At 53.2% G+C, this 21,721-nt stretch overlaps 1 protein-coding gene across 6 annotated transcripts in view; it reads left to right on the forward strand.

The window, feature by feature from the left end:
- The window catches only part of FGD3 (FYVE, RhoGEF and PH domain containing 3), a 64,271-nt gene extending 44,412 nt beyond the window's left edge, over positions 1-19,859 (forward strand). For 4 of the 6 annotated variants that reach the window (XM_059889036.1, XM_059889038.1, XM_005210429.5 and 1 more), the window contains 10 exons: positions 2,923-3,069; positions 3,413-3,505; positions 4,700-4,779; positions 6,021-6,051; positions 6,972-7,079; positions 8,452-8,514; positions 16,141-16,263; positions 16,578-16,718; positions 18,491-18,637; positions 18,909-19,859. In XM_059889036.1, the coding sequence (XP_059745019.1) occupies positions 2,923-3,069; positions 3,413-3,505; positions 4,700-4,779; positions 6,021-6,051; positions 6,972-7,079; positions 8,452-8,514; positions 16,141-16,263; positions 16,578-16,718; positions 18,491-18,637; positions 18,909-19,154 (1,179 nt within the window). In that variant the 3' untranslated portion in view covers positions 19,155-19,859. 6 annotated transcript variants of the gene reach the window in all.
- Positions 19,860-21,721: the final 1,862 nt, after the last annotated feature.

Genomic DNA, 21,721 nt, shown 5'->3' on the forward strand with positions numbered 1-21,721 from the left:
GAGGAACCAGCAGTTTAGGGCAGGGCAAGCACAGGGTGGGCCAAGCATCATCAGTATGCACACTTACCCACCTGCCCCCAGGAAGACAGAGGCTCTGCTGAGTTCTATACAGGCCTGCCCCTTACTAGCTTGATGATTGCTAGTAAGTTATACAGTACCCTGTGCCTCAGTTTCCCCATCTGTAAAATGAGATCACTGACAAAACTTGTCTCCTTGGGGATCATGGGGATCAAATCACTCTACATAAAGTGCTCAAAACAAGACCTGGTACAGTTCAGTGTTAGCTCTCAGTGTCAGCATCGCTCATTTGATTGTTCATTCATTCATTCAAGCTCTGTCAGCTGGGGCTGCTATAACAAAGTATTGTAGACTAGACATCTTAAACAGCAGACATTTACTCTAACCATCTGGAGGCTCGAAGTCCAAGATCAAGGTGCTGATGGATTTGATTCCTGGCTTGTAGACAGCCACCTTCTCGCTGTCCTTACTTGGCAAAAAGAAAGAGCAAGTTCTCTGATGTCTCTCTTATTAGGGCTGTAATCTCATCATGATCCCCTCTCCCACCCCATGACCATGACCTCATCTAAACTTAATCATCTACCAAAGGCCCCATCTCCAGATACAGCCTGAAGGTGTCCTCTTGTTGATCTAACACCTCTGAGCAATGGGGTCTGCAGATGGGGAGGCGTCCTAGCTCATACCAACACCTTTTGACCCAGCTGGCATTGTTTCATCACAGCCCTTGTTTATCCTGCACACTGCCTGGACATAGTGTAAGAATTTCTAATTCCTTACCCAGAATTTTAGATCAGAGCATTTCACAGGAGAATCCAAATTCTTGGCTTTACTGGAAAACCCTGAAAACACCAGGGCCACACTTCAACCTAGGATGAGATGAGGTTATCTTCTCAGTGAGCCGGCTCTCCAGGCTGCCACAGTCTCTATCCAGCCCTGGTTCCCTCAGTCCTGGGACCTATTTACTTTCACATGGGCACTGCTGTTTTTTGAGAGGAGAAAGAAAGGGAAATATTTCTTTGACCCCCACATCTCTCAACAGTGAGAAATGAGAGATGGGCAGCCTGTTTTGGGGAAGCTCTTGTTATGTGTGATCCATGTCCTATGTCCTCCTACCTGACTTTCCCCAGGATTGGGTGTGCTTTGGGGGTACCCACAGCAACCAAAACAGGCAACATTTCACTCTAGATCCTTTTTAATCTAATTTCCCATCTTTTTGTCCTTAATACTAAATCTAATGGAGGAGAAAGAGCTGCTTCATGGAACTCCATGGTCATGAGGTCACATAGAGGCCATGGACCTTTGGAGGAGCTGCTGTGGGCCTACATCTTGGAGGGGCATGGGATGGACTCCCATCACACTATACCATATTCACCATGTGGCAGTTCTCACTCCAAGTCTGGTGAGGCCTCTGTGACAGTCTGGGGGCTCTTATCAGGTGCAGGGGACGGTTTATCAATGTGTGCTCACAGGAGCCTCTTCATGCTTCCACCTATCTATCTGTAATCTCCTCATCTTGGACCACCGCTGCAGCCTCCCCACCTCCAGTCTCCCCAGACTCTGATCCACCTTTCTCTGCTCAGAGCCTTCTATGGGTTGCTTATTTTGTCACTCCCTGTTCAGAGCCCTCCTGACCTGCCATCGCCTCCCAGGTACACACACAAGCTCTCCAACTTGCTGTCTGCATGCCTAGCCTCCAGGACACACAGGCCCTTTGGCCCTGCCTTGTCTGCTCCTCCTTAATCTCTATGCTGGGGTCCCCTTTCTGCTCCCACGCCCATATCTACCACTTGTTTCCATACCAGAGACAGAAGGGCCAACTAAACCAGCCTGTTTCCAGGGCATGCAGATTTAGACTGGTCAGATCCAAGGGCAGTGGCTGCTGTAGCATAGTGGATCTACTCTTTTTGTTGCTGGGTTAAGGTTCCTTAGGCTCAGCTCTGCCTTTTGCTGTGTTCATTCCTTCATTCCTGGCTTAGGTGCCTCTCAGCCCAGAGCTGTAACAATGAATTGCCTATCCTCTCCCCTCATACCCCAGGGGAGCTGGTTGACCATATGACCACAACCAGTCTTGAGGCCGGAGGGAGATGACCTGAGGCTCGGCAGAGGTCTGGTCTTATCATGGCCCTGGGCCATCTGAGGGTGGAGCAGGAAACCGGTAAGGCTAAAACACAAGAGGGGCCCAGCGTATCTCCTCTGACCCAAGGCCTTCACTGCCTCCCCATAGAAGGCACTGGCATGCAGTGTGGAGGCCAAGAGAGCCAGTCCCGGTTCTCTAGCTGAAGCACCTCCAGCAAGTTACTTAATTTCTCTGTGTCTCAGTTTCTCTATCTATGAAGTGTGTAGTTGCTCAGTCGTGTCCGACTCTTTGTGACCCCACAGACTGTAGCCTACCAGACTTCTCTGTCCATGGGATTTTCCAGGCAATAATACTGAAGTGGATTGCCATTTCCTTCTCCAGGGGATCTTCCCAACCCAGGACTCAAACCCGGGTCTCCCGCATTGTAGATAGACGCTTTACCGTCTGAACCACCAGGGAAGTCTTTCTCTGTCTATAGGTTGAGGATAATCATGGGATCTGCCTCATAGAACCTGTGCTAGAATTAGGTTAAATACACTATGTGTATTAAGTATACTGTGTGTAGAACAGGGCAGGGCACATGGTGCTAGCTGCTGTTACAATTGAATAGTTATTATTAACATGCGAGGTGAACTTCTGTTCTTCAGTGCCCAACTTGAGTGTCACCCATGTTTCCCCTCACATCTGGTTGTACACAGGCTCATGGTCCCATCTTGGTTCTGGTCCACACTTGGAGGGCAGGGTTCCATTCATCTCTGGGTCCCCAGCCCTGGCAGGCCTCCAGTCCCTGTGGTTGTGGAGCTGCCTGAGCCCCGTGTCTCTCTTAGGAGAAAATGCACAAGCTTTTGGAGGTGTACGAGAGACTGGGTGGGGAGGAGGACATCGTCAACCCTGCGAACGAGCTGATCAAGGAGGGCCACATCCAGAAGCTGTCGGCCAAGAATGGCACCACCCAGGACCGCCACCTCTTCCTGGTGAGCCCCCATCCAATCACACCAGCCCTGCCCACTCCTGCCCAACCCAGCTGCAGAGCCACAACCCTGCCGGGCCTCACCCAGCCCAGACGCAGAGTCCTGGCCCACCGGGTCACTCAGCCACACCCTCACCCAGCCCAGACCCAACCAGCGGCAAAGCCACGCCCAGCGGCTAAGCCACACCCTCAGCCCACCCCCTAGCATGCCCTCGCCACGCCCACATTCAGCCCAGCCCCACCTAGCCCTGTCCACCACCGCCAGGGCCACGCCCCACCTCCTCCCTAGGGTGCTCCTCTCTGGGGTCAGACACCCCTCATCGCGTGCCTGCCCGTCCCTATCGCAGTTCAACAGCATGATCCTTTACTGTGTGCCCAAACTGCGGCTTATGGGCCAGAAGTTCAGTGTCCGGGAGAAGATGGACATTTCCGGCCTCCAGGTGGGTGAGCCCCTCCCACGCAATCTGTTCCCCTGGGAAAGCACAGAGCAGGTGGAGGGACACAGGGCACTCACTGCTGTGCGACTGGTCATGTGCCTGCTTCTCTGAGCCTTGCTTATGTCCTGATCCAGGCGTGCAGGAACATCTCTGAGTCCTGGCATCCTGGACTGAGTGGGCAGGATCCCTGCCCCTCAGCTTGGCCTACCTTCCAGCATGTGTAGGCTTCATGTTGGCAGGCTGAAGGGCCATGGCAGGACCAAGCTGTCTCCTGTACCCAGCACTCAGGGTTCCCTTTACAGACTCTAAGGGAAGCTTGAGGTGAATACAGATGGGGTGCCCATGCTTGGGCACTTTGCTCTTTGGGCATCCTTGTTCTTTGGTCCTTGGTCCTATGCTCCCTCCACTCCGGCACCAATCTGGAACCCGGATGAGGTTCTGCTGACATCTGTACCCCAAATCCAGACGGCTTGTTGTTCTTGCCGTCCCTCTTCCTTGAGTCCATCGATGTCTTATGCTGTGCGGCTACTGGAGCTGGAATCAGTGCCCCTTCTCCTGTGGGGGAGTACTTTGAATTAACAGGCACTCCAAAAATGCTGGCTAAATCAAAGTACTTAGTTATTCTGAAAAGTAAAGATTTGCTAGTGATACCAAAAAAAAAAAAAAATCCCTTCTGATAGTGGCCTGCCTGTGGGCCACATCCAGCTGAGGGAATGAGGAGTGTAGGGGATGAAGGATGGCTCCTTGTTGCAGATGCCCCTGGATCCAAGGCACCAGCCCATGGGGCCTCAGAAACTCCTGCAGAGAAGTGGGGATCCTCCTGGCTCTTCTCAGATTTTCATCCTGTGTGTCAGGAGTGTCTGGGGGGTACCTTGTGGGGAAAGGCACTGGCACTGACTTCCTGGGAAACTCCAAGAACAGACACATTTGGCTGGCACAGTTCTAAGAACAGTGGATGAGTGGTCTTAGCCTTGTGTGGGCAGGTCAGTGGTCCACCCTCCCCCCATGGACTGACTCATACAGTTGCCCGCAGCAACCATGACCCTAAGCTGGACACCTTCCCTGCAGACCCTCTGGGCCCCCTCTGCCCCCTTCTCAGGGAAAACCCTCCAAGTCTGAGTGACGGTGTGAGTCCAGAGTCCAGGCCCTGCTGAGTGACACACTGTTTTCATTTTGTCCTTGGCTGTGTGCCTTTAGGTGCAGGATATCGTCAAGTCAGGGGCAGCCCACACATTCATCATAACTGGAAAGAAAAGATCCCTGGAGCTACAAACTCGGTAGGGTCAGCTGCCTCAGTGTCTGCTGCTGTGTGAGTGTGTTTGACCTGAAATTTTAGCAGATGGCTTCCTTTTCTAAACTGGATAACCTTTTGATGTATTTTTTATTTATTCATTTAACTGGCTTATTTGTGGTTTAAAATGTTAACAGTACTAAGGGGAAGTCAGTGAAAATTAGGCCTCTACCCACTTCCTGTTTCCCACCCCCAGCAGACATTTTTAACCATCTCTGAAGCATCCTTCTGGAATTTTTGTCCCCATACATACATGTATCTATTTTTTTTAATCACAGATGACCATTTTCTGTCTAGTTTGTTCTTCATCTTGCTTTTTTCACTTAATTTATTAGAAATCATCCCATATATGATCATCATTTTCTAAAGTAGGATAATTTTCCACTATGGTCATTGGCTGGTTCCCACTGATGGGCATCTAGGCTCCTCCGGGGTCTTGTTGTTGCAAATGGTGCTGCAAGCAGTGTCCATGAACCAAGCTTTATACAGACGTGTTGTTATGTACATCTGACAGATTCTTGAAGAGGAATTGCTGGCCAAAGAGTAGCACGTCCACTTTAAATTTTGGTGGCTATTATCACACTACCTTGTAAGGTGGTGCCAGGCTCTCTCTGACTTGCAGCAGTACGTGGGAGAGCCCATCTATGACCCACTGTGGCCCAGGGAGGTGTTGATTTACATCCACTGCAGAGGGCTCTGCATACCAAGCTTAACCACATACAGTCACACCTGACTTCGTCTGGGCACACCTGAACCGTCCTGAACCCACATGGCCATATCTAACTCCACTTGGTCACACTCAACCCGGCTGCACTTGGTGATACTGGCCTCATTGTCCCACAGCCTGTGGGGCCACTCTTCCAAGCCTTGAATTGTACTTCCAGGCAGTGAGCAGCTCAGGCGTTTGCTACAGAGCTGAGAGGAGTCAATGGTTTATAGTATCTAAGACAAAATTAGGTATCTAAGACAAAATTAGGGCTTCCCTGGTGGCTCAGCTGGTAAAGCGTCTGCCTACAATGTGGGAGACCCGGGTTCGATCCCTGGATCAGGAAGCTCCCCTGGAGAAGGAAATGGCAACCCACTCCAGTATTCTTGCCTGGAAAATCCCATGGATGGAGGAGCCTGGTAGGCTACAGCCTATGGGGTTGCAAAGAGTTCGACAAGATTGAGTGACTTCACTTTCACTTTCAAGACAAAATTAATAAAATACTGTTTTGGCTTTTATAGGACGGAAGAGGAGAAGAAAGAATGGATTCAGGTAAAGCTCCTAAAGTTTTAAAGTCACCAAATGACCAAAGTCTTGAGCAGCATAGTCATTTCATTCTGGAGCAAGAGATGGGATGGCCCTGTGGCCCTTCAGGTGTTGCCCATCCATCTATCCACCTTGAAGTGGTGGATTGACCAAGCTTCTAAGTACCTTCAGAATCCAAAGTTTGAATCCATTCTCTTATTTGGGGCTCCTCTTCAGTAAACAAATAAATGTAAAGGCCTGGAAGTGGGAATGCAGGGAGGTGCCTTCACCCTGGGGAGAATCCCTACTGGCTGGAAGTTTGAAGGCGGGTCCTTGTCACCTTTCTCTCCATGGCTGTCAGGAGCGATGCATTGTGTGGAAAGAGCAGTTTGACTTCCAGGATGGAGTCTGCACTTCCAGTGACAGGCCAGGCAGCATCATGGGGCAGCCAGAACAGGCTCAGCTCAGAGCTGGCCATGGCGGGGATATCGGTCAGGAGGGCCAAGGCAGTGTGAAGACCAAGGCAGTGAGCAGGGTGGGCAGACCACCACCAGGCCAAATGCTAACCATTAGTGAAGTGTGGCTCACAAAATTCATAGAAGAGAAATCTGAGTGAGAGGAGAAAAAGGAAATTCAAACAGATACTAGATGGTAATGCAGTTGCAGGAAATGAAAACACGGCCTCAAATCCATATAAAAGGTTCCCAGAGAGTGTCTGCTTTGGGCTTGGAGCACTGCATGTGGGGTGGCATTGGGATCCATGGGAACTGGAGTGGGGACCTTGTCAGTCACTGGTCACATCCCTGAGCCTTGTTTCCTCACATTATGGGGGGGCTATTGCCGAAATGTGAAGCTGTTGGTCAGGGGGAAAGGCAATGACCATAGGACCCTGTCCTGACCTTCCTGAAATGCTTTCTGAGGGCCCTTGTTCTCTGTGGTTGTTTCAGGTCATTCAAGCCACCATTGAGAAGCACAAGCAGAACAGCCAGACTTTCAAGGCCTTCAGTGGCTCCTTCAGCCAGGATGAGAATTCCCCCCTCACTCCAGAACCCCCTGTGAGAGCCAGTACCTGTTGGGTGACCTAGGCCCTTTCCGCAAGGACTGGTATCTGGGAGGGAAGTTGGTCCCCACACTCTCCTTGTGCCCACATTTACTGAGCATCCATGTGGGGACCCCTGCTCCCTGCAGGTGTGGTCAGCGCTCAGAATGGAGGGAGGGAAAGACAGGGCTGGATGAAGCTGCTACGTGATCTGCTGTCCTCTCACGTGCACTAGGGGCTGTGATCATATCAGCAGGGGTGGCTTCCTCCCAATGGGGAGTCGCCCCCAGGCCTGGGGAGAGCAGGGAAGCAGGATCCCCACCCACGGCCAGATAGGTGGCCCTAGGCCCTGGCCATCCCCTCTGTGTTCAGTTCAGTTCAGTCGCTCAGTCGTGTCCGACTCTTTCGACCCCATGAATCGCAGCACGCCAGGCCTCCCTGTACATCATCAACTCCCGGAGTTTACTCAGACTCACGTCCATCGAGTCAGTGATGCCATCCAGCCATCTCATCCTCTGTCGTCCCCTTCTCCTCCTGCCCCCAATCCCTCCCAGCATCAGAGTCTTTTCCAATGAGTCAACTCTTCACATGAGGTGGCCAAAGTACTGGAGTTTCAGCTTTAGCATCAGTCCTTCCAAAGAAATCCCAGGGCTGATCTCCTTCAGAATAGACTGATTGGATCTCCTTGCAGTCCAAGGGACTCTCTGTGTGGGCACAACCAAACGTGACTTCATGGTGAGAGGCCTCAGAGACATCCCTGATGCCCAGCCCAGACTGGCTCAACAGCTCAGTGTCCCAGACACCAGGCCTGGTTGGTCCTCCCTGTGGCCCACAGGCCACCTCGTTATCCACTTAATATTTGCATCAAATCTCCATTTTGTCTGCTTTCTGGACTATTTTGGAAGAAAACTTTGTGTCATCTCCAGGCAGGAAAAGCTCTGTCTCCTAGCTTGAACAGAGGTGACCTGAAAACAGAATCCCCCTGCCCCACCCCATACCTGCTATTAAAGTCGATGCAGAGGCAGAGCCTGACCATAGAAGGCAGGGCACTGAGCTCTCCATGAATGCCAGAGGAAGGAGCTAGAACCCAGGGCCACCTCACGTGGTGTGATGTAGCCAGCCAGGCCCAACGGACCTTGAGAAGCTTCATACCTGCCCACCTTCCCCCACCCCCAGCTGGGAAATGATAACTTTCCTGGGATGCCTTCAGTCCTCAGCCAGGCCAGGGAGGGGCTGATTGTCAGAATTATAGCAAATGCTAGGCCCCAACCGTCTTTCTCCTGACCCTGTGATCAGACAGAAGAAATGGTGGTGTTCCAACATTACACTGGATGTCAGCATGTGGCCATGGAACCTCTGCTCATGCCAGCTGTCTCTGTCCCTTCCAGATGATGAGCCCCAGCTCCGAGGTGCCTGCAGTGCCAGCCAACAGTGGAGGGGGAGTTTCAGGGGTGAGTGACCCCCTCAGCTGTTGGCATGGGTGGGAGGTAGAAGTTGGGGTCAGATCAGGGTGACCTGAGGGTGAGTCCTTAGGGGTAAGCCTTCCTCCTACTCCATGAGACCTGCGTCCTTACAGTGATGGCCTCTGGGGCCTGTCGGGAGAGGGCTGGAGTAAGCCTGCTGGGACCCAAATGTCCATTTTTTGGGGTGGGTGGAGGTTACACAGCTAAGATCTTCTGAAGACTTGTGCTCTTTACCATGAATAGAATAGCCCTGGATCAATGTGCATCAAGGTGGTGCCTGGCCCTCAGGATGCTCAGTCAGTGTGGGCAAAGATGGTGTGTCCAGGGACGGCCTGTGTCCTGTCCCCACTCTGAGAGGGCCAGGCCATGGGACTATGCCTGAGCCCCGCCCACTCTGTTGGTTGGGAGATTAAGTAGGAGGGCAAATGTGCTTGCCTTGCATGCAGGGAGTATGCAGTACAGGGGAGCGTTGTTATTAACCACGGGGCCTAATCGTCATGAAGTCTGATGACAGTTATAACCCTAGACTCCCAGGGAGGTGCTGTGCCCTGCATCCTGAGAGGGGATTCTCCTGGGCACCCCTGCTTTGCCCTTGTGTGTGCACGCTCAGTCATGTCCAACTCTTTGTGACACTATGGACTGTAGCCCTCCAGGCTCCTCTGTCCATAGGATTTTCCAGGCAAGAATACTGGAGGGGGGGCCGTTTCCTTCTCCAGGGGATCTTCCCAACCCAGGGATTGAACTAGCATCTCCAGGCAGATTCTTTACCACGAGCCCCACCTGGCCCTGTTCCTCAGTTTTCCAGGCTCGAAAGAACGAGTGGGGGCCTGAGGCCCAGCCTGACACCCAACAGGGTATTTGCTCCTAGAAAGGAACATCTCCTGTGGGTGGGTCAGTACTGTCCCCACCTTCTCTCCTCCATGCCTGCCTCTCCTTCCCTCCCCCACTTCTCTTTCTCACACCCTTATCAGGACCATTCCCTTCGGGGCAGGTGCACCCCAGTCGGACAGCAAAGTCTGCCTGAATTTAGCACCAGCTTCTAGAGCTCCTTCTTTTCTGGCTACAAGTGCCACCCTGCTGGTCATTACCGCCATTCTGGGTTGGCGGTTGTGAAGGACAACTCATTTTAGGAAGCAGAAATGGGCTTGACAGGTGAGGAGACCTAGCCTTCGACTCCAGACTTTGTGGTGTGACTGGACTTTCCTGGGACAGCAGCAGAGGGAGGGACAGCTGCCTAGCTTGTTATGGGGAGTAAGTGTTCCTGTCCTGACTTAGATTTTTAGTAAGAAAACTAATCTCCTCCTCCCACAACATCCATGCATTGATAGCACTGAACCCCTGCTGAGGCCCCAGAACAGATGCACCAGTGTCCCCCCAGCTCTGTTACAAGAGCAGAGGCTTTGCGAGGTCACACATGACCCCTAACCTGACATGTCTTGGATTGCAGGCACTGGGAAACCCTTGAGAAGTTCTTGGGCTCTGAGGGAAAGATACAGCTTTTCTAGAGCATGGTGGGGTTCAGGGACCAATTGAGAGGAAGGAGCCCCCTTATTTGAGTGATACTTCTGCCACACAGTATGCTGGGGGGTCAGAAGCAGCCTGCGCTAATTTGTTTGAACTCAAAGTCAGGAAATCTAAAAGCCGCGTGGTCAGTAGGGGAGAGATGGTCTTATCACAGCCCTTCAAACTCCCTGAGGGGCTTCCCACATCGTGACCCTGTCTCGCATTGCCTTCTTTCCAGCCCACCCTCCCTGACCACGCCCTGGTCCCCCTCACTTAGCCATGTCCCAGGGCCTGTGTACCTGCTGCCCGCTCTGTGCAGAATGCCTCATCTGTGAGGCCTTCACAGCTGACCCCAGGATCACTGACAAGTGTTTCCCTCATGAAGCAGCCCATTATAAGCTTTATGAATCACAAAACTGTACACGTAAGGCTTGCACTGTGCTACTGTGCTCCTTTCGGGAACGTCTAGGAATGTCATGAAAAGAATCCGCACGTTCAGGCTTCCTCTGTGTAACTGACCAGAGAGAAATGACAGATGGGGCCTCTGCAGTTTTCCAATTGGCCCCTGGGTCCCTTGGCCAGGGGTCTCTGACAGCCTCCATGCTGGCCCTTTGCATAAAGCACTGCCTCTCCCTGCCTCCACAGGGGAGCTGAGCTGGACCCCATGCAGGGCCCTCTGCTATCTGACCCTCGGCCTGGGGTGGGCTACAAGGCATCAAGAGCCATGAGCAACCCCCATTCTTTGTTGGGTGAGTCCATAGCAGGCCTCAGCCCTGGGATGCAAGGAGAAGTGGAATGGCTGCAGGCTGCATGGTTAGGGAGGAGGCACCGAGGAGGATCCAGTGCCAAGGCAGGGAGAGAGAAGCAGGAGGTGTGGCTGGCACACAGGGCAGGCAGTGCCCACTGGAGAATCTTCTAGGTGGAAGGACCTGAAAGCCACGTTTAATGTTTTAACCTGTGACTGGGTCCTGACATGAGGCCTTGGGCAGTTCCTCACCCTCCACCCCTACCTTCTCCTGGATAGGAGGAAGAGAGAGAGAAACTATGTCAGATGCCTGTTGGCCACTTGGGTGCCCCTCCAGTTGGTCGCCCAACTCCTTTTATAGGTGAAAAGGTAACTGAGAGCCCCTGAGGGTCAGGGCCTCAGCCCAGCCCAGGGGTCTGTCCAGGCCAGGCTGCAGCCTGCGGGGCAGTGACAGCGACACTCAGTCAGTGGATGAGCAGGCCGCCCCTCTTTCTCCCACCTGGGGCTCAGTCTTCTCAGGGCTCTGCAGCGTCTCTGACTCGCAGATGCTTGAGATCACAGTTCAAGTTCAGGCCTCCTTGTCCCAGTCCCTTTACCCACCCCAAGCCAGGCCAGGGCCCTACAATAGAGAGACATCTGTTAGCAACAGACTCGTAGCTCTGGCCCCGGCACATGTGGCCTGGCCATGGTTCTTCTCATTTGTGTCTCTGGTGAGCACAGATTTTAGTGGACCCAGGGCAACTCAGTGAAGCTCCCGCTGTATAAGGCGAGTCCAAGACGTACTCAGTGGATATTTGTGGAAAGTACCCAAAAGTGGGTTTTAATTCTGACACTAGAGTGATCTTTGCTACAACATGCCAGATGTAAGCTTTTGGAGAGGAAATGTAACTTCACTCTTGGTGTGCTGGTTTGATTTCCTGGTGTTGTCCTCAGACACTCAATTTCCACAAGCCATCTTTCCTAAGAGAAGCTAAACCAGGAAGTTTTGCAAGGGGGCCTTGCAGAAGCCAAAGACTTCCCTGTTCTGTAAAAGTTACATCTCTCTTCTCAGAAGCACAGAAATGTCAGAGTCCCTGACCCACCGTGACCACACATGGACCCCTCCACGATGCCGAGGAAGGCCCCACCCCTGCCACCATCTCCTCAGCATGCACAAATTTAGTACAACCCACCCTCCAGGGCCCTGGGACAGAGCTGCCCACAAGAGGAAGAGGGGCTGGGCCTTGCTGGGCAGGGCCTAAGATGTAGGCCAATGTCCACACCCTTCAGGACGGATGATAACTGTGTGGCTCTGTCTTCCGGGGCTGGTTGTCAGGACCACTGTTTGGGACCCACTTCTTAACCTGAATTTTCCTCCTGCTTCCCTGCTTTGTAAGTGAATCTGCTGAAGAGAAAACGCTTCGTGAAACAGGCTTTGGCACATACCTCCTCCTAGGCCCACGCTTGTGTGTTTGGAGCACTGCGGGTGGAGTCACTTGGCTGTTAGTGGAGAAAGCCACGGTTCCACACCTCCCCGGTTAGACTTGGCCCAGCCTTTCCAATGTCTCCACACCCAGAGAGAAAATCTAAGCCTCTCCCTTTTGTTGGCCTATTCTGTATCCTCATCCAAACAGGAAGTATGGTTGGCCAAGACCTGTCCCCAGCAACGCAGGTGGGCTCACCCCAGCCACCTGGTCACCAGCTTTCGGTGGGGTAGTGCATCAGTGGTGGGCCACAGTGGCTTATAGTCCTCAGCATGCAGGGAGCTGGTACCTAGCCTGAACTCTATCTGAGCACTGAGCTGCTGCCTGACAAAGGAAGCCAGGAGGGTTGCTCTGCTGAGCCCCAGCCCCAAGATGCCCTGCTCTGGGAACTGCCCTCTGTCCCTTTGGCCAGAGCAGGGTCCCTGCTGTCCTGGTGACCTTCACAGGTCAAGCTCATGGCCACACACCTCTGGCCCACTACAGCCTCTCCTCCATCTTGTGGGCCAGCCCTGCCCCTCCAGCCCCCTGCCTACCCCCTGGCCCTCAGGGATACCCCAGAAGCCCCTTTGGTCCCCTGGTGTTCTCTGCAATTGTGCAGCGCTGTTTTCAGGGTCTGGAGAGATGAGGTTCTGTGGCACACGTCAGGGCTTGAAGGCAAGCCAGTGGATCCAGCCACCCTACCTCTGACCACGCCCATCCCACGTGCCCTTGGTGTCCTCACCTGGAAAATGGGAATGACAGGGTCACCTTGAAGGTTGGTGGAGGGCTGGGGCTGCTGCAGCTGCTGCAGACCCGTAGATGGCCCCTCCCTTTCCTCCTCTTGTCTGAGCCCTAGCAGTTCTGGAGATGGTCTCCAAAGAAGGAACCCTGAGTGGGGCAGACACATGTGTCTCAGGGCTACAGTGTGGCTGGTGGCCCGTGTCGGATGGCAGGGTGGCCTTGGGTGAGACGTGTGGCTGTAGGGAGCATCAGCGTTGCTTGTTGGGTCTGTGCCGCCCGTTCTCCACCCACAGAGCTCTGAGGTCCTGAGCTGCATGGAATAAACAGAGGGGGACATCTTAAGCCCAGTGTCCATGGGGCCAGGGGTCATGAGATGGAGGAGAAGGTGGCGGGGCGGGGGGGGGCGGTCTTGGGCGGAATAAGTGTTCCTGTCACCCTCAGAGGCACCAGCTGTCTCACGGCTCCTAGTACCAGGTGGCTGGAGCTGGCCTCACAGTGGTGGGGCCCACAGTGGGGACTATGAGCAGAGGCAGCAGAGCTGGGGAGCATAGGCCTGTGTTCAGGCTGCTTAACAAAGCACCACAGACACTTATTCGCTCACAGTTCTGAAGGCTGCAAATCCAGGATCAAGGTGTTGGCAAGGCTGGTTTCTCCGGAGGCCTGTTGACTTAAAGAAAAACATACAACTTAAGAGTTGAATTTAAGTTTTATTCACGGTCTTACTGAAGACTGTAGCCCAGCAGACAGCTCTGAGAAACTGATTCTAAGAGAGGAGGGGAGGAGCCAGGATATGAATGGATTTATTTTGGCTAGGACATACATGTAGACAGACATCTATCTTAGTAAAAGATGACTGCTAATCATAAAGAACACATATCTCAAGTGAACACTTTTGGTGTTTTTCTGTACATGGGAAGATACAAGAATCTGAGGTCTTTGAAATTCTTTCTGAGATGTGCATCTATCTCGGGGCCTGTTTCTCCAACACACAGAATGTCTCCTCTTGCTTTTTCATTCTGGCCACACTGTCATGACTGCAGAGGTTGTGCCTGAACCTTATATAACTGGATGATGAGTAACACTCTTTGTTCTTTTCTTGTTTACAGCATCTCTCTTTGGCATATAGATAGCCATCTTCTCCCTGTGTCTTCACGTAGTCTTGCCTCTGAGCATGTCCATGTCCTAATCTCCTCTTATAAGGACACCAGTTATGTTGGATTAAGGCCCACCCAAGTGACCTCATTTTACTTTAATCACCTCTTTCAAGGCCCTCTCTCCAATTACAGTCACGTTCCAAGGTGCTGGGGGTTAGAACTGCAAACTATGACTTTTGGGGGACACAATTCAGCACAAGCCCCTCCTTTCTGTCTCCTCACCCCTGACCAGTGCATCTCTTTCTCCTTAAGTTTGCAGAGTTTATATTAAACATATTTCTAGTTTATTTTGTTCAGATTTTTATTATAGAAGTTTTGGACACACCGAAGTAGAAATAACGGGCAGCGAGCCCCGCCTCATCTGTCTGGAGCAACTTCAGCTTTGTGCTTTGTCCCTTACTCCACTTTACAGATGAGGAACCAGGCTTGGAGAGGAAAAGTGACTCATGCAGGGTCTCACGGCTGATGAGGGGCAGGGCAGGGGCCTGGGAGTTATCCCCTAACTTGCACTATTGCTAATCAGATGGAGAAACCTAATCAGACAACACTTCTGAGCCCCCATCCCAGCCTCAGTGCATGGGCAGTGCCCACTCCCACCCTCACTCCTGCCTGCCTCCCACTCACCTCCCAAGCCGTTGCATCAGATGGGGCTGGGGTCCTAGACACAGTTGATGTCACTATGGCCAGGGTGTAGGTGGCCAGAGCAGACCACACCAGCTCTCAAACTTCTGTTCATAGCGCAGAGGGGACACAGTCCTCGATGGGAGTGTGAGGTGGGGGGTGGGGGTTTGGGGGTGCTGGTCAGTGAGTGACTGATTTGCTTTCTGTATGTTTTTTGGTTTTCTTCTCCTTTCACAAGCCGTTCTGGTGAACAATTGAGACAATCCAGATAAGAGAGTCAGATAAGAGTAACTCTACCCCAAACAGCCAATAGGATCATCAGGGTGTGCTTCCTTCCAGTCTTTTTTTCATGCATGTACCCTTTTCGGTATAAACATCATATGCTACTGTCTGTTATTTTGCTATTTGCTTGTTTCCCTTAGCTATAGAACTCAACACCTTTAATTTTCCGATACGTCGCCTTGACATCTACCTCCCATGCATGATTTATGCACCTGTTCCTTTATTTTAAACTGCATCAGATTTTTTAAAAATTTGTAAATGTATGCTTACCATAAAAGGAATGAATACTTTTAAGAAAAAAGTACAGTGGTAGAAGAAAATGAAAACCTCTCTCCCATTGCTGCCTGCCACTCCCAATTCCTCTTGGCTCCAAGGACTTTGATGTGGTTCTTATAAATCTTTTTGAGAAACCTTACACAAAACAGCTTGTTTATACGTTAAAGAAAGCAAAACAAAAGTAAAAGAATTTTGTAGTGTGTTCTTGTGACTTGTCTCAAAGGTCTTTTAACCTCTCTGAACACACACCACATTATGTTTCATGACTTCCTGTTGTTTCTCTTCTCTTGCTGAAAAGACTCATCAGTGCCCTCCTTTGTGGGAAATTCAGGCAGCATCAGAGGAGACAGACAGGGGAGTCCAGCCCCCTGACCCTACTCCTCCACCCCAGGAGAGCACTCTCACACATGTTGGGTGGGCAACTGCAGGCACCACGCTCTGGGGCCCAGTGCAGGATAAGAGTGTGGAAGCAAGGGCCACCTGGCCGGATGCTGGGTGCAGACACCCGGTCCTCGCCGTCTGGACTTTGCTGCAGAGCAGCCACCATTTCCCCTGGTGTGGGTTCCGGTTGTTATCCCTGCAGACACGGCAGGGTTATGTCACTGACCTTTGTGGAGGGCCAGGTCATTCTAAGCATAGAATTCCTGATCCCCTTGGAATTTCACTCTGTGTGATAGCAGGGCAGCTTCTGGGGAGCGGGGCTGAACAGGGGGCCATGGCCAACGTGGCTCCTGCTCAATTCCCTTCTGCACGTCCAGCTTTCTTGCCCCGCATGTGCGTTGCCTGTGTGTCACACGGCTGCCACTCCACACGTGCTGGGAAGCTGACTGCAGCGGTTTGCCTCCAACAGTCTGAGCCCAGGAGAGGGTCCTCTAAGACCAGACGTGACAAGGAGAAGCAGGGCTGCAGCAGCTGTGGTGAGACCTTCAACTCCATCACCAAAAGGAAACACCACTGCAAGCTGTGTGGGGCGGTGAGTCCAGATGGGAGGAGGCCAACTGTTGGGACCTTCATGTGCTTTATTCCTCCTCCCAATCTTCTTTCCATGCACACAGACCCCCTGGATTCTGGACCCTCCGAGCAAGAAGGCAGGGCCTGGAGGCCCAAAGGGGTCCAGCCTCGGGGTCTCTGCCTGCTGGACAAGGCTCCTGATTCCCCTGGCTCATGGGCAAGCCCTTCCCCTCCACATGATGTCACATCTCTCTTGGTCACTGTGGCCCTTCCAGCCTCCTTCTGGACAGTCTTCTGTCCCTGGGTGGTAGGGTCACAGGTGCCCTTGTCTTGCAGGTCATCTGTGGGAAGTGCTCTGAATTCAAGGCTGAGAACGGCAGGCAGAGTCGTGTCTGCAAAGAGTGTTTCCTGACCCAGCCAGTGGCCCACTTGAACCTCAGCCTTGAGGAGCCCCTGGAGCCCAAGCAGAGCACAGAGGTAGGTGGGCTGGGTCTGGTGAGCCTTCCAGACACAAGGCCCCAGAAGCCTTGATAGATGGTGCTCCCAGAGCTGTTGGCTTTCCTGGGACCAGGACTGATGAGGCTCAGTTGGATCTGTAGGCCACTGCAGGCAGCTAGCAACTGAATGCCAAATATCTCCTGTGTGCATGTTGGGCTTCATAGGATCTAGTCATGGTTGAGAGCTTGGGAATCATTTGCACCCTGGAGTTAGATGGTGCTTTAGTCAGCTCAGGCTGAATAATAAATACCACAGGCTGGGCAGCTTAAACAACAGAAACTTATTTCATCATAGTCCTTAAGGCTGGAATTCTGAAATCAAGGGATCAGCAAGCTGGTTTCAATTGAGGTCTCTCTCCTTGGTTTGCCGATGGACTTAATCTCCCTTTGTCTTCACATGGTGCTCTCTCTATGGATATCCTAATCTCTACTTATGAGGAAACTGATCATATTGGATTGGAGCCCATACATATAACCTCATTTTAACTTAATTACCTCCTTAGAGGCCTCATCTCCAAACACAGTCTCACTGTGTGTGTGTGTGTGGTTGGGGGGGTGGGGGGTGGGGGGTGCGGGGCTGGCACTTAGGGCTTCAACATATGGATTTAAGGGCAGACAGTTCAGCCCACAGCAGATGGGAACACATTTCATCTTCACTCACGGTCACCCTCATTGAAGGCCTGGAGGCCCTGCTGAAGTGAGATGTTGCTCCCACCTTGACCAAGCCATCAGGGCGGTGGGGGCAGTGAGGACACCTGCCTCCTTCTCACCTCCTTTTCTCTGGAGATGGTTGCTGCCCTCCAGGCCTTCCTTGAAGGGCACTGTCCCTATTTGATGAGGTAACAGGAAAGCTGGAAAAAAAGAGAATATGGCTTTCCAAAAAAGTGCATTTTTGCATTCTCTCCACATAACATAGTCCATGATTCTCAAGGCCAGCTGCACATTGGGATATTCTGGGAAGCTATTTATAATGTTTATAACATTTCCCTTCCCAAAGGCTCTAGGGAAGGTTATCCAGGTGGGTCAGGACTCTGATTAGAGCCCCAGTTAGAGTCTCTGTATGTCTTAGAGGTTAAGTGCATCGGTGTATTAGAACTGAGTGTAGTATTATCTTGACAGAGGAGAGAGGGGTCCCTTGCACAGCTCCCTTGGCCTTCTCATCCATGCATTTTAAATGCTGTATCTGGGAGACCCGTGTCCCAGGTCCAAGCAGGAACCAGTTTTATCAGGTGTGTCTGAGGGATTTTCTGATGACCTAGGGGTTGTGTCCATGACTGCTCTAAACACATCAGAAGAGAGAGAAGGGCGTGTGTGATGTATGATGTATATGTGAATGAATGTGTGTGTGTGGTGTGTGAGGTGTGTGTGGGTGTTGGGGGGTGGTATGGGTGTGTGTGTGTGTGTGCATGTGTGTGGTATGTGTGTGGTGTTATGTGTGAGGGGTGTTTACCTATGTGTGTGTGTGTACAGATAAATCACAAAAGCCACCACATTCTGGATTCCTGCAGTTCCAGTGTTTCCTACTGCCTTTATTTCTGTCTTTGACCTTTCTTGTGGTCTCACTCCCTAGAGGGTCCAGCCCAACCCCAAGTGGCCTTGCAGTGACCCTGGGCAAAGTCAGTTAGGCCTAGGCCTTTGTCCAGTCTGTCTTCCCCTCCTGCCTCTCTCCCCCCAGAGCCTTGGCCCTGATGCTTCCCCAGGAGAGTAGCTCTTACAAGTGAGACTCACCTGACTTGTCCTCTGCGTTCCCAGAAGCCAGTCGCTGCGGAGCCCCCACCCAGCCTGCTCTGCGGCCCCCTGCAGGTGTCAGATGGCGGCACAGCATGGAGCAAGGCGTGGGCTGCCATCTCTGAGTCAGACTCCCTGGAGTTGGTGCTGCACCTCCACGAAGGCAGCCAGGTGTGTGCTCTGTCCACCGGGCCACGTTGGGGGTGGGGGTTCACCCTGCTCCGGCAACCAGAACCTCAGGCCCGTGGCCTCAGGCCTGTGCCCATATAGGCCTGGGCCATGCTGCCTGGGACCAGCTTCACTTGGAGGGTGGCTCACGTGACCCTAGGGCCTGTTTCCCCGACTGTCTAGAATCACCCTTCTGCTACCCACTTGTGGGAGGTAGTATTTAGTGATGCCAGGACTCCAGAGGCTAGGGTGCTGACGCTTCTCTACTTTTCAGCAGGATGGGCAGCTGCTCCATGCCATCCCCCTCTCCGGCTGCAGGGTGAGTGTGCTGGACCCTGCAGAGAGACTGGATGCCAGGCACGTGTGGCAGCTGCAGCAGGCCCAGCAGTCTTTGTACCTGAGCGCCCCGTCTGCCGAGCTGCAGCAGCAGTGGCTGGAGGCTCTCAGCTCAGCAGCCCATAGGCATTCATCCCAGGCCAGCCTGGGGGCCCCGCAGCCCCAGGCCCCAGCTGCCCCATGAGCTGAGTCTCTGCCATGTCTCCTAACTGTACAGCCACCACAGCAGGGCCTATGCTCTTCTGAGAGGTGATGTCAAGGCTCCACATGGGCATGAAGAGATCCTGGACCTCTGAGGGGCCGACAGGCCACACAGCACTTGGCTCTGGAGGGTTCCTCCATGTCAGAGAGGAGAAAAATGAGGCCCAGAGAAGGGCAGCCAACTGCTTAGGTCATCCAGCATGTCTCAAAGAGCTGGGCTTCTGCCTGCAGGCCCAGTCATGTGGCCCAGAGTTGGGCGTAGGGTGACTGTCAAGTGAAGTCTGTCTGAGTGGGCCATGAGCAGTCACCTGTGCTGGAAGACAGAAGGAGCTCATGGGCGGTGCCCAGGGACACCTGGTGGATGTCTGCAGTCATGCCATCCCTCCCAGTGATTGCCCACCATCCACACCATCTACATGCATGCGAGCTGAACCAGACCTGGCCCCTGGACTCCACCTCTCTTCCCTTTCCTCTCCCGGCGACTGGGCACAGCATTGTGCTGCCTTGTAGTTTGACACTCCATTTGGAGTTGCCCAAGGGGACGAGTGGTATGTTCCTAAATAACCATGCTGCAAAACTACAGGGGGACCACACAGGCATTGTGTGGGGCCTCAAGATTTGTGCCTGCCTCCCCTGGCGGGTGGCGGACAGTGCTTATCTGCATAAATAAATAAATACTGGCAGCCAACAGGTGGACATAGCCTTGGGGCAGGGTCTCCGCACAGTGGGCCTGCTGGTGGTTGGATGGAAAATGAGGGTAACGGGGCACAGCCAGTAATCGGGGCCTGGACCCCCATACAGGCCTGCAGGGTGCAAGTCACACCCCTGTGGGTGCCCCAGGATGCAGCGGCATCAGATGGCGAGGCCTCAGACAAGGTGCCATGCCTGGACAATTGCTGTGTCCCTGAGCATGCTATTGGGGTAGATAGGACTGTTTGCCCCTGTAGCAAGTAGAGCCAGACTTAGCTACGGGATCGTGGGGTGCTGGGCACTCACAAAGTCAACAGGAAGGTCTATTTGGACCAGAGCCCTGAGGGCCTTGGGAGAGAGCTGAAGGACTTAGGGAGTGATGACTGAGGGGTATCCAGTCCCTTGGGACCCCCATCTCTCCAACATCCACAAGATACCCTGCAGGGATGTCTGTCACTGCTCAGGTGTGGGCAGACTTGCAGGGCACCTACCTGGAGGCTGAGAGGGCCATTGTGAGAGCCAGAAATGGATGACTGGTCGTTGGTGAGGTGGGGGTTGGGCTCTGTGAGGAATAACAGGGCCCAGGTGAGGTGAGTAGAGTCCAAGTGAGGTGGTGGGGCATAGGTAAGGTAGGCAGGGTCGGTGAGGTACAGGCGAGGTAGGAGAGAGCACAGGTGGAGACACAGGTGAGGCGGGCAGGGCACTGGTGAGCTTATGCACGAGTCAGCGCCACGCCCTGTGTGCCCACCCTGCGTGCTCACCCTGCGATGCCTGGATGTTGCAGCAGCTGTATACCTGGGCCCCAGTCCTGCATCTGTGACAGCCCACCCACCCTGCAGTGGGTGTTCTGACGCTACTTGATACCAGCAACCTGCCCACTGGGAAGGGGAGGCCAGGCCCTTCCAACTGTGCTCTTACTCAAGGAAACACAGCAAAGTCCTACCCAGGGAGCCAAGGTAGGTGTCAGAGGCAGTGAAGGGATCAGCCAGCCCCTCCCCACTGGTCCTGCCCCTTCTCCCTCGGAGCTCTGCTCTCTCTGCCTCATGCGCTGACTGAGGGGGCCTAGTGGGGCTCCTTCTCAGGGTCAACTCTGTAACACTCCCATCTTACCTGAATCCCAGGATGTTCCCACTTGACAGCTGAGGAAACTGAGTCACAGAAAGGACACCTCCAAGAGTCCCACAGCTCCAGACCAAGTGCACAGCCAGAATTGACCAACTGGACATGGTGCCACTCTGCCAGTCTGAGGGGTCAAGACTGGGCCCCCTATTCAGGGTCCTCACCCAGGGCTGCCACTGTGGGTTCTGCCATTATGACCAGTTCCCCAGTGAGCTCTTGGGCACCAGGGCAGGCCTGAGCCCTATCCTCTCTGACCCAACAGCTTGGGGGGCCTGGCATACAGGTGTCCACGGTAATTTCATGAGGGTCCTGTCTCACTCAGCACATGGGAAGGCTGGTGAGGTGGCCATTCTGTCCCTAGCAGCTCGTAGTCCGCCAGGACATTACGTTCCATCACAGTCCATCGGAGAGTGTCCTGGGGCCAACTGCAAGGGTGAAAGCAGGAGGCATTCCATCGGCTGTGGCTGCAGCAGGACTGGGAAAAATGTCCTCACTGTCCAGTTTGGACAGCTGGGCCCTGAGGATCCAGAGGAAAGGAAATTCCTATTTGGAGTGGCTATTCCCGTTGAGACACTGAGAAGAAAGTGTGCAGCCATGGAAGAGAGAAGCAGGGTGTGTGTGGGGGGGTGGGTGGTGGGAGTGGGGGGGTGGCAGGAGGTACCCAGAAGCCTCACTCCTGACCAGGACATGCTGGGGGAGGGGTTACAGAGAGGGTCCCTAAGTTAAGGGCAGGGCCACCAA

The sequence above is a fragment of the Bos taurus genome, chromosome 8 (genome assembly GCF_002263795.3).
Source record: "Bos taurus isolate L1 Dominette 01449 registration number 42190680 breed Hereford chromosome 8, ARS-UCD2.0, whole genome shotgun sequence".
NCBI lineage: Eukaryota > Metazoa > Chordata > Mammalia > Artiodactyla > Bovidae > Bos > Bos taurus.